Source organism: Neophocaena asiaeorientalis, unplaced genomic scaffold (genome assembly GCF_003031525.2).
Source record: "Neophocaena asiaeorientalis asiaeorientalis breed wild unplaced genomic scaffold, Neophocaena_asiaeorientalis_V1.1 scaffold204, whole genome shotgun sequence".
In the NCBI taxonomy this organism is placed as follows: domain Eukaryota; kingdom Metazoa; phylum Chordata; class Mammalia; order Artiodactyla; family Phocoenidae; genus Neophocaena; species Neophocaena asiaeorientalis.
Genome location: NW_020173922.1, coordinates 421,890 through 433,433, shown reverse-complemented (window position 1 = coordinate 433,433; position 11,544 = coordinate 421,890). Strand labels below are relative to the sequence as shown.

Genomic DNA, 11,544 nt, shown 5'->3' with positions numbered 1-11,544 from the left:
TAGCTTGCTTACAAAATCTCCCCTTCTATGTAGCTGTTGCGAGATTTCTGGCATATGGGTCACCCAATACAAGCCACTTAGCACAAGGGATTAGTTTCCCTGGTTCTTCGGTCCGTTAATTCTAAAATGTCAGAAAGGAGAGGATCCAGAATTAGGAAGGCTGCCGAGAGGAAGACACTTTTTTTTTTTTTTTAATAAATCATGGTGGTTGTTTTATTTTAAAACTTTTATTTTTTCCAGCCAGGCTCTGCTGCTTGCAAGATCCTAGTTCCCAGCCCCAGCAGTGAAAGCGGAGAGTCCTAACCACTGGACCACCAGGGGATTCCCAGGAAGACACTTCTTTGACAGCATGAAGAGGCCAGAGGCAGGTGCTTATCCCTTTTGCCCATGCAATGAAGACTGTTTGAGGAGATAATTCTTAACACTGAATTGCACCATGAGCACAACACCTGGCCCAGTGCTGCTGTCAGCTGGAAATAAAGAGCAACAACTTTTCTGGGTGAGTACACAAGCCAGGAGGCAAACCAAATACAGTATATACAACAGGCAAGCGCAATCATTTTTTGGCAAGCAGGGTTTTGTAAAATGATTCTAACAATCATTCTAATTACTCCTATAGAATACTAGAAAACAGGACTGATCATACTATTGCTCATATATAAAAGGAGAATACCAATATAGAAAACAGCTAAAACATGTACACAGATTTTAGGGGATATTAAGTAGCCTTCCAAAAAACTTTTTGAAAACAAGTTTTCTCTAAGGAAGTTTTCTTTTTTATTCTTGAAGGGAAATGTGAGAATGCACTGCTGTGCTGCCGTACCATGACTATTCCAGATCCATAACCTTACACTTCCAACTGAAATGGCGTTTGTACATAAAACCACTTAAGCAGAAAACTTTTGTGAATTCCCTGGTGGTCCAGTGGTTAGGACTCCCCACTTTCACCGCCAAGGGCCCAGGGTTCAATCCCTGGTCAGGGAACTAAGATCCCCGCAAGCTGCAAGGCGCGGCCAAAAAAAAACTTTCACACTAATAAGGTCAAATGATTTGCAGGCCCAATGGGGAAGTAACCAGAGTAATGGAGGAAGTCAGACATTCCCGGGTTTGAATGTCTGTCTGCCATTCACCTCCTATGGTACCTCGGACAAGTCACTGCTTTTTCCAGAAGTTTCCATATGTGTGAAATGAAGGGCTGTGAAATAAAATGAGCTAATAGGTAAAGAAAGATGTGGATTTAAATCCTCAGTCTACCACTTACTAGCTGTGTGACTATGGACAAGTAACTAGTTAATTCAACATATTTATTGAATTCAAAGTACAAGCTATGCAGGACAGACAAGGTCCCTAACATCAGGAAGTTTACATTCCGGTGTGGTAGGCAGAAACTCAAAATAATCAAAATACAGTGTTAAATGCAATGATCTGGTGTTTTCGGATAATTATCTCAGGTTGGTCTTCATGAGGTGCTATAGTACACAAAACACAGGTAGATAAATGGGTATGCTTTTTCAAGAGCATATCCATTTATCATCATTTCATTTGCAAAAAGCACACTTTTAATTGTCACACTATTTGACTTACCTCCAAACATTTCTTCAATAGTGTATACCTGTGAAATACGATTTGGACCCAGTTCGACATTTTTCATTCCTTCTCCAAAAACCTCAGCCTGGCCCAGAGTAGGCCAGATAATATAGACAAACCACTAGTTAATAAGACTTTTGCATGATAAGCGGTGATTGTATACATGTGAATGGAAGGCCATAAAAGGAATATTCGACTAGAGTGGGAAACTGGCTGCCCCTAAAGACCTTTCAATTAAGGCAACAAGTGTCCTTAAATGCTATTCATTTGAACCGAAAGATATCCATAGGAAAAATGAATCTCACTTTCTAGATTTTATCAGTAGCCACTGACTGTCCTTGCTAGATATACAGCTTATAGCAATACTGAAAGACACAGCAATATTGAAAGATAGCCTAAGAAAATGCACTCCCATTCACCCATTGTAATAAGAGTACTAATATTTATTGAATGCTTACCATATGCCAGGCACTGTTTTTATATGCTTTAATGCTTTATATGTATTATTTCATCGTATCCTCACAAAAACAGATAGGTATTATCTCTATTTTATGTATGAAAAAAATGAGACATTTTAAAGCATTTAATCAACTTGCCTAAGGTTGTCCAAGTATCACCCAATATGTGAATTTATTTATAATTATGTATATGAACTGTTATTCTAAACTGTAATAATACTATACATGATATATCATGTAACAACATATTATAAAATCTACTCAAAAAATGTAAAGGATGAGATTTAATGTGGACTTTTTTTTTTTTTTGGCTGTGTCGGGTCTTAGTTGCGGCACGCAGGCTCTTCGTTGCAGCGCTCAGGCTTCTCTCGTTGTGGCGTGCGGGTTTTCTCTTCTCTAGTTGCGGCGCGCAGGCTCCAGAGCGCGTAGGCTCTGTAGTTTGCGGCCCGTGGGCTTGGTAGCTGTAGTGCGCGGGCTTAGCTGCCCCACAGCATGTGGGAACCTAAAAGATGAGATTTCAAAGAAGAAATACAAATAGAGGATCCAGTGTTTTCTCCCTTTTTCCAATGGCTTACTAAACATGTGCCCCACTTTGAAGACCACTGCTTTAGATAACAGGCAGTCAAAATCCAAGAACAAAACAAAGTGAAGATTATCAGTGGCTTTCAAACTTGAGTATGTATCACAGAATTAGTACCATCCCAAACACACTTATAATAGCAACTCTAGACTGTAAAAAGTTACAGGGGAACTTGGGCTCTCTTTAAAGACATCCACTCCCCTGCTCTTTCCATGGAGCTTTCCAAATCTGAGACTTGGGCCGTGGGCTGGCTTGGGGGCTGGGGAGGACTCTTTTTCAAAAGTCTACAGTAGAGTTCTAGGAATCTCAGCTCCCAGAAGCCTCCCTCAGGCAAAGGCATGGAAAGAAAATATTACCTTCGATATTACCTTGCACTGGCTGGACACAGGCACCTGAGAGCCTCCTAGGAATTCAGGAATAAAGGCCAAGGACACTTTAACACCCAAGGCTGCTAGAACTGCTGGGAGTTGACAGGCTGCAAAAAAATCCACCTACTACCAAGTGCCAAGTTCAAATGACATGCTTTTTCTGTGGTCAAAGAGCACATTTTTCATACTGAATCCTCACATTTTCTGTATTCTATAATAGGCAAAATTGTGAAAAGGGACTAATACTCAAAACATGAAGTATCACGTATTTCCATTTATTAAAGATAATTAGGATTTTCTTAAATTCTGAAACTCTATAGCTTTTACAGTAATCCTAATGATATCTGCGAGAGTAACTCTGAGTTCCAGTTTTCCAAAGGGGTTAAAACTTTTTTTTATTTCACATTTTTATCCCTCTAGAAGAACAAGGTTAACACAAATATAGAATTTTTAAAGGCTTGAGCTTCAAAATCACGAACTTCTATAAGCTTATGCCATATTTGGAAGAGAACAAGGTCAAGAAAAATAATCAAAAGTAAATTCCTCACTAGTCATGTGATTTGATGGTATGCACTTACATACCAGTTTGGCCATAAAGCCCCAGAAAGGTGAGACCACTGATATTGTTGGGATATTGCAAAGAATTCATTTGCTTACACTTTTTCTTCATGTCTCTACTTGGGACTCCTGCTCAAGTAAGATTATAAGTTGATACAGAAAAAAAGGACCTTCAAATATCTGCAATGGTAATACACCAGGGAATCTTTACCTAGTGATGGAAATGTAGCCACCTTCAGCTCCAGAGAGCTGGCCTAAAAACACAGCATAAGTTTCACTAAGCAACATGTAAGATGTTGCTATACTCCAAGTCAAATGCCTCACTCCAGTGAGAATTTATTAAGGTTTTCTGGTGGTTACAACACCTCAACTGAATAAAATGTTAGGACATCCCCTCTACCTATCCACACACATTCATCCGTTCTCTTTCTCTCTTTATATTTACATACACACTTTTTTAAAGGTTAACTTCAGCTTTTCATGCCAGAAGCAGAAGGCATAAGAAAATGTCAATAGATTCCAATTCTTACATAAAACTATATACCACAATGTGAAGAACTGGTAGCTCCAGACTCAGTTCTAAGAGGAAGAGTATTCTCATTGACCACATTGGGCTAGCCACTCAGAATTCACGCCTGTTACATGTACTTAGCATCCATCATCTAAAAAGGACCAGAATGGGGCATTTTACTAAACAAAATATAGTTTTTTACGCTGGACTTCACTTCAACTACCATTTTCCCCCCAGCCCCTATCTTTTTATTTAAAAAAATTTTTAAACATCTTTACTGGAGTATAATTGCTTTACAATGTTGTGTTAGTTTCTGCTGTATAACAAAGTGCATCAGCTATATGTATACATATACCCCCATATCCCCTCCCTCTTGTGCCTCCCTCCCACCCTCCCTATCCTACCCCTCTAGGTGGTCACAAAGCACCGAGCTGATCTCCCTGTGCTATGCAGCTGCTTCCCACTAGCTGTCTGTTTTACATTTGGTAGTATATATATGTCAATGCTACTCTCACTTCGTCCCAGCTTACCCTTCCCCCTCCCCATGTCCTCAAGTCCATTCTCTACATCTGCGTCTTTATTCCTGTCTTGCCCCTAGGTTCATCAGAACCATTTTTTTTAAGAGTCCATATATATGTGTTAGCATACGGTATGTTTTTCTCTTTCTGACTTACTTCCCTCTTTATGACAGAGTCGAGGTCCATCCTCCTCCCTACAAATAACTCAATTTTGTTTCTTTTTATGGTTGAGTAATATTCCATTGTATACATGTGCCACATCTTCTTTTTCTATTCATCCATCGATGGACACTTGGGTTGGTTCCATATCCTGGCTATTGTAAATAGTGCTGCAATGAACAGTGTGGTACATGACTCTTTCTGAATTATGGTTTTCTCAGGGTATATGCCCAGTAGTGGGATTTCCGGGTCATATGGTAGTTCTATTTTTAGTTTTTTAAGGAACCTCCATACTCTTCTCCATAGTGGCTGTATCAATTTACATTCCCACCAACAGTGCAAGAGGGTCCCCTTTTCTCCACACCCTCTCCAGCATTTATTGTTTGTAGATTTTTTAAAATTTCTTTATTTTTTGGCTGCGTTGGGTTTTTGTTGCTGGGCACAGGCTTTCTCTAGTTGTGGCAAGCAGGGGCTACTCTTCATTGCGGCGTGCGGGTTTCTCATTGTGGTGGCTTCTCTTGTTGCGGAGCACGGGCTCTAGGCATATGGGCTTCAGTAGTTGTGGCTTGCGGGCTCTAGACAGCAGGCTCAGTAGTTGTGGCGCACAGTCTTAGTTGCTCCACGGCATTTGGGATCTTCCTGGGCCAGGGCTCAAACCCATGTCCCCTGCATTGGCAGGCAGATTCTTAACCACTGCACCACCAGGGAAGTCCCTGTAGATTTTTTGATGATGGCCATTCTGACCGGTGTGAGGTGATACCTCATTGTGGTTTGATTTGCATTTTTCTAATGATTAGTGATGTTGAGCGTCCTTTCATGTGTTTGTTGGCCATCTGTATATCTTCTTTGGAGAAATAGGTCTTCCCCCCATTTTTGGATTGGGTTGTTCTTTTTTGATATTGACCCCCAGCTCTTATCTTAAACAAGTGCTATGTTATCTGCCACTAAAGGACTTTAGCTGATGGTTTTATAAAGCAAAGCAAGGCATCATAGGAAAAAGAGCTCACACACAGACAAGTTATAACTTTGGAGGCTTTGCTCTCTAGCATGTGTTTCTTAAGGTGCTGATGAATTATTTAGAAGTGGGCTCCACAGCTGGCTTCGTAGGATTTATACATCCCAGGTACTCAAGAGCTGGTTCTGCTCAAACAAAAACTTCTTTGCACATAGGGGATGCCTCCCTCAAAAGAAGGACTGCAGTCACAGGTATACTGTGACTACCAGTTCAATACAACGTGCATACCAACAAGGCTAGTAAGGTATGAATATATCAGATAATAAACTGTCTAAAAGGAGGTGAAGAGAATCTAGCCGTTATCATTTCGTTCTATACTTCCATTTTCTAAGAATGAGTGTCACTGTGATAAAACACCAACTGGCACATGGACCCATTATTTCACCTACAGCCTATCTTAGGCCAAATACAAACACCATTAAAGACTAAGAGCCTTCTTCAGGAAGATATTTTTGGATAGAACTATATATTTTGTGTTGCTAGAATTTTTTTAAAAAGATACAGAGAGTATAATACCTCTCTCACATGCCTAGCAATGTAAACAAAATTAGATAAACAGCAGAAAACATTTCAGCAAAGATAATTTTAGGAAAACTCAGACTAAATTAACTTTATTTTATAAGGAATTTAGAAAACATGAGCAAATATTGATATTGCATTAAAAAAACAAATTAACTGGTACGTCATTCAAATCTTAAAAATCAAAGAGTGTGACACTAAAAAAATGTAATAACAGGGGCTTCCCTGGTGGCACAGTGGTTGAGAGTCCACCTGCCGATGTAGGGGACACGGGTTCGTGCCCCGGTCCGGGAAGATCCCACATGCCGCGGAGCGACTGGGCCCGTGAGCCATGGCCGCTGAGCCTGCGCGTCCGGAGCCTGTGCTCCGCAACGGGAGGGGCCACAACAGCGAGAGGCCCGCATACAACAACAAAACAAAACAAAACAAAAAAAATGTAATAACAGAGAAATGTGCTTCATTTTAACAAAGTACTATCAGTGGCTTATTACAACTAGATATACAAACATAAAGGTAATAATGCTAAAATGATGTAAAACTCTGAATCTCAAAGTGATGGAGTAGGCTGAAGGGAGCACCAATTGCCATCAATGTGCGACTGCAACATATTCTATCAAAAGAAACAAACTACCATTAGATAACAAAAATAAGGATATAAATAAAATGGGGGAGGGGGGAGGAGCCCAAGATGCCTGAAATCTTATAGTAAATGGTTTATTTGGTTCTGTTGCTGTGTTGTGTCTGTTTTCTTCCTCTAAGAAAAAAAGAGGATATGCGAGGGATCCAAGAATATTTCCAAGTTATACCTTAGATTTTCATTAAGGATAACTTTATATTGAAGAAATCATGATTGATACTCCTTGTCACTTTAACCACCTAACATACTATTAAAATAATTTAACAGCTATAATATTCTTTGGTTTTTTTCTTTTTTAAAAACTCTAAGTCAAGAATACTCAAGGGAACTTCTATATCTTTTAATTTAAGAAATACATCTATTTAATTCCTGAAAATTTTATTTTTTCAAGAAGTGACAACAATATGAAGTTCTAATACACCAGGAGTCTCGAAAAAAATTAGGTGATCCAATTATAGCAATTTAAATTAGAATATTCAGGAAATATATCTGAAGGCTCAAAAATATAATTTATGATTCTTTGTGAACTGAATTTCACTGAGAAATGCTTAAAGTCTAAGTTTAAAATGTGAGTGCCATTATGCATTTTTTAAGAAAGAAAATTCACAACCTATTCAATAATCCTGAAGAAAAATCAGATTGGTATGGTGTTTGTATGTACAGATGCATAAACGAACACTTTCAGGGGAAAAAAACAATCATATTAATATTTATAGGCTACAAATCACTTTCTTTTAAGGAAGATTAGAAAAGAGTTAGTAGCTAGGCACAGAGCCAGAGGTTGTTAGGGGAACCTAAAAGTAGTAAATACTAAAACTCTTAGCAGCGTAAAGCAATGCAAAAAATTCTTATACTACAAATTTTTAATTTTACAAAACCAAAAACCAGTCCAACTATGGCCCATACATGATAATAAAAATTGAAACAAAAACTGTGAATGCATTTTGTAAAAATTCTATTATAATATTCTTAAATATAGTTCATATTGTTCCACTGAGTCAAGTAAGATTTAAGCTCAAGGTGGTCACAAAATTAGAGAATTTTACCTTTTCTGAGGAGATTATCACAATTTCATTGCAAGAAGATAAGGTGAATAGCCCCTTAGCGACTTATATACTTTATTTCCTTCAATGGAAAGTCCAAATATTTTAATTTTCTTACGCTTCTGGAATATTATCCAGATGTACATTAAAGGGCACTTTAATGAAAACTTTAAATATAGTTTGATAATTCTGGGTATACTTACTGAAAGAAAATTCATTAGCAAATACTGGTTTCTTGTATTTAAAAAAAAATCAGCAAGAAAGAATTTTTAAAATCTTAACTTAAAATACACTGTAAACTGCAGACAACAATTGCCACATGTATCACAGACCAGCACAGGTAAAAAGTTTTTTCCAGATGTTTTATAAGACTTTGTATCTTCCTTTATTTGTTGGTTGGTATGAATTTTGCTACAAGAGAAAATAAAAGGCATATGATCAGTAAAAGGGAGGGGAAAAAATATGTTAAGTAATTTCCTTTACAAACTTATAAAACTATCAGATATTTAAAATAAAAAATATTAATATTATATTGAGGAAGAAAGAACTATTCAACAATCATCTCCCTGTGTTCACTCGACTGTTCCTTAACAACGGTTCTGAACCAACTTAATGGTGGTGGCATTCTTTTTCTATCACTGCTTGGTGAAAGTCACTTGATTTAAACGTTGTTTTTATTCTTCCCTCTTGTTTTGTGTACCTTCTATTCTTTAAATTTTTTATCCACCCGAAAGAATGCTCTGTAAGGGAAATTTTAGAAAAGCCCTCAAAAACACATTCTTAGAGAAAGGATAAAGTTTCCTTTCAAAGGGTCCTCATCCCAATGTACACATTGTAGGGAGAGTTTACAGGGATGTGTCTGCTTCCTTTGGAAAGGTGGTCTATAAAAGGCCGCTTTATCCAAAATCAAATTAAGTCCTCATCAAAGTTTAAAAACACTCAAAACACCTAAGTTTAAAAACACTGGCAAAAATGTAGAGAAACTGGAATTTTCATACACTGCTGAAGGTAATGTAAACTGGTGTAACTACTCTGCTAAACTACACATACCCTATAACTAGCAATTCTAGTCCAAGGTATATACTCAAGAAAATAATATATTAACGTGTACCAAAGAGACATGGAAGAATGTTCATAGAAGCATTATTCATAAAAACCAAAAACTAAAACGACCTCGAAGTCTAAAACGTAAATTAACTGTGGTATATTCACATGCTTAAATACTGTACTATTTAATACTACTGATTTCCTCAAAGTAATGTTGAGTGAAAGAAATCAGATATAAAAGAGTACACAGCATTTGATTCCACTTATATGGAGTTCAAAATTAGGCGAAACTAATCTGCAATGTTGAAAGTCAGAATAATGTTACATTTGGGGGCAATGAATAGTGACAAGGAGGGGCATGAGCAGGGCTTCTGGGATACTGGTGATGTTCTATATTTCTTCAACTGGGTAGTGTTCACATCAGTGTGCTTATTTTGTGAAAATTCATCAAACTGTATGTATATCATTTGTCTACTTCTCTTATTTATATTATAGTTCAATAAAACATTTACTAAAACAAATAAATAAGTCCTTGAGGTTTTCACTCACCAGCCGGATCAGTTCTTCTTTTATAAGCCTGGTGATTTCTGCCTTTGCTTTCTGCACAGCCAGTTCATTGGCACCTGGTGAGTGAGTGGAGAACATTATTTGTATTACTAGATTTATGCTGGATGTTTATCCACTGCATAGAGATCAGTACATGACTTTCAGCAACATTGTACTACTTGCCAAGATAGTCTTTCAATACCTGGTGGAACATCATCTACATTGTATCATGGCTGCTTATTATTACGATTACTTTTAGAGTTTCAAATGTAGCCAGTGACGTTAGTGTTAAGAGTGTTAAGGTTAGTGAGGTACTAGTGTTACAAGTTCTTGGTATGTTGGTATGCAAAGAAAAGATAATTCGCAATTTGTCCAGAAGAGAAGAAGAAAAAGTAAAAGGAAAATATAACTTCCTAGGTTCATTTATTTAGCAAATATTTATTGGATGTTTATTATGCTCTTTAAAGTCAGCAAATGTTTTGGAAAAGTGTCACCTGAGCAAAGTCTTAAAGATGAATGGAGGACTAGCCAAGTTGGAGGAGGAGAGATGACATGAAAAGTATTTTACAAAGGGAATCATGTGTGTAATGGTACAGATTAAGAAAGTCATGCTTAACTACTGAAAAGTAAGAGAGGTACAGCATGGTTGAAAAATTTTAAAACTGTGTGAAAGAACACAGCAAGATAGCCAAGGAGGTGAGGTAGGCTGAAGACATTTGTATAGTTATAAATTCAAGAAACATTAAGCACCCAGCATGTATGCTATTACTATAAGAGATTCATTATACAAAGTACTCATTCATCTCTTTATGATCTTTTGGGCTACTAGAAAAACAAACTTGTAAAGATATTACAGCAAGATGAGTAGGTAGTAAGTAGTCTACCAGAGCAACTTTTATTATTACTAATTTTTTTCCCAAAATATGTTTAATGATGCGTCTTTTTTTTTTTTTGCGGTACGCGGGCCTCTCACTGCTGTGGCCTTTCCTGTTGCGGAGCACAGGCTCCGGACGCGCAGGCTCAGCGGCCATGGCTCACGGGCCCAGCCGCTCCGCGGCATGTGGGATCTTCCCGGACCGGGGCACGAACCTAGGCCCCCCGCATCGGCAGGCGGACTCCCAACCACTGCGCCACCAAGGAAGCCCTATTATTTTTTTAATAAAATTTTATTTATTTATTTTTCGCTGCATTGGGTCTTCATTGCTGTGCGCAGGCTTTGTCTAGTTGTGGCAAGCGGGGGCTACTTACTCTTCGCTGCAGTGTGCAGGCTTCTCATTGTGGTGGCTTCTCTTGTTGCAGAGCACAGGCTCTAGGTGCGTGGGCTTCAGTAGTTGTGGCTCACGGGCTCTAGAGCGCAGGCTCGGTAGTTGTGGCACATGGGCTTAGTTGCTCCACAGCATGTGGGATCATCCCAGACCAGGTCTCAAACCCATGTCCCCTGCACTGGCAGGCAGATTCTTAACCACTGCGTCACCAGGGAAGTCCCCAGAGCAACTTTTAAATATCACTTCTTCCAAGAATCTTTCCTAACTTCTCCAGGTGGGGTTAAGTGTTTTTTCCCTCAGGGCTCTCACAGGATTATGTTCATACCATCATGAGAGCACATTTTTTTTTTTTGGCCACGTGTGCGGCATGCGGAATCTTAGTTTCCTGAGAAGGAATTGAACCCCTGCCCCCAGGAGCTCGGACTCTCAACCACTGCGCCACCAGGGAAGCCCTTGAAAGCACATTTTTAAGGTAGAATGGACAAGATGTTTTTTCTGACTAGATGTGAACGGTGAAGAAGAGGAACAAAGATGCTAAGAGTTGAGCAGCAAGTAAAGAAAATAACAGGTAATAAAGGAGATACTGAATCCAAGAGGAAGAACAGGTGCTACTATTAGCAGTGATAGTGGATGAAATTCGATTCTGAGATCGTTGTGGCTGAGGTGCTCAGGGGACACCAAGTTGGAAATTTCAGTAAGGCCAATGGAAACAAGGAGCAGAAGCAGAGGAGAG

General features: G+C 38.6%; 1 protein-coding gene across 2 annotated transcripts in view; it reads right to left on the bottom strand.

Annotated features, from left to right (window-relative positions):
• Positions 1–8,209: 8,209 nt before the first annotated feature.
• Positions 8,210–11,544, bottom strand: part of DDX46 (DEAD-box helicase 46) — a 55,521-nt gene continuing 52,186 nt past the window's right edge. For both annotated transcript variants that reach the window (XM_024752320.1, XM_024752321.1), the window contains exons 22-23: positions 9,550–9,623; positions 8,210–8,364 (exon numbers count right to left, since the gene is read on the bottom strand). In XM_024752320.1, coding sequence (XP_024608088.1) covers positions 8,317–8,364; positions 9,550–9,623 — 122 coding nt within the window. In that variant the 3' untranslated portion in view covers positions 8,210–8,316. The remainder of the gene's footprint in view (positions 8,365–9,549; positions 9,624–11,544) is intronic.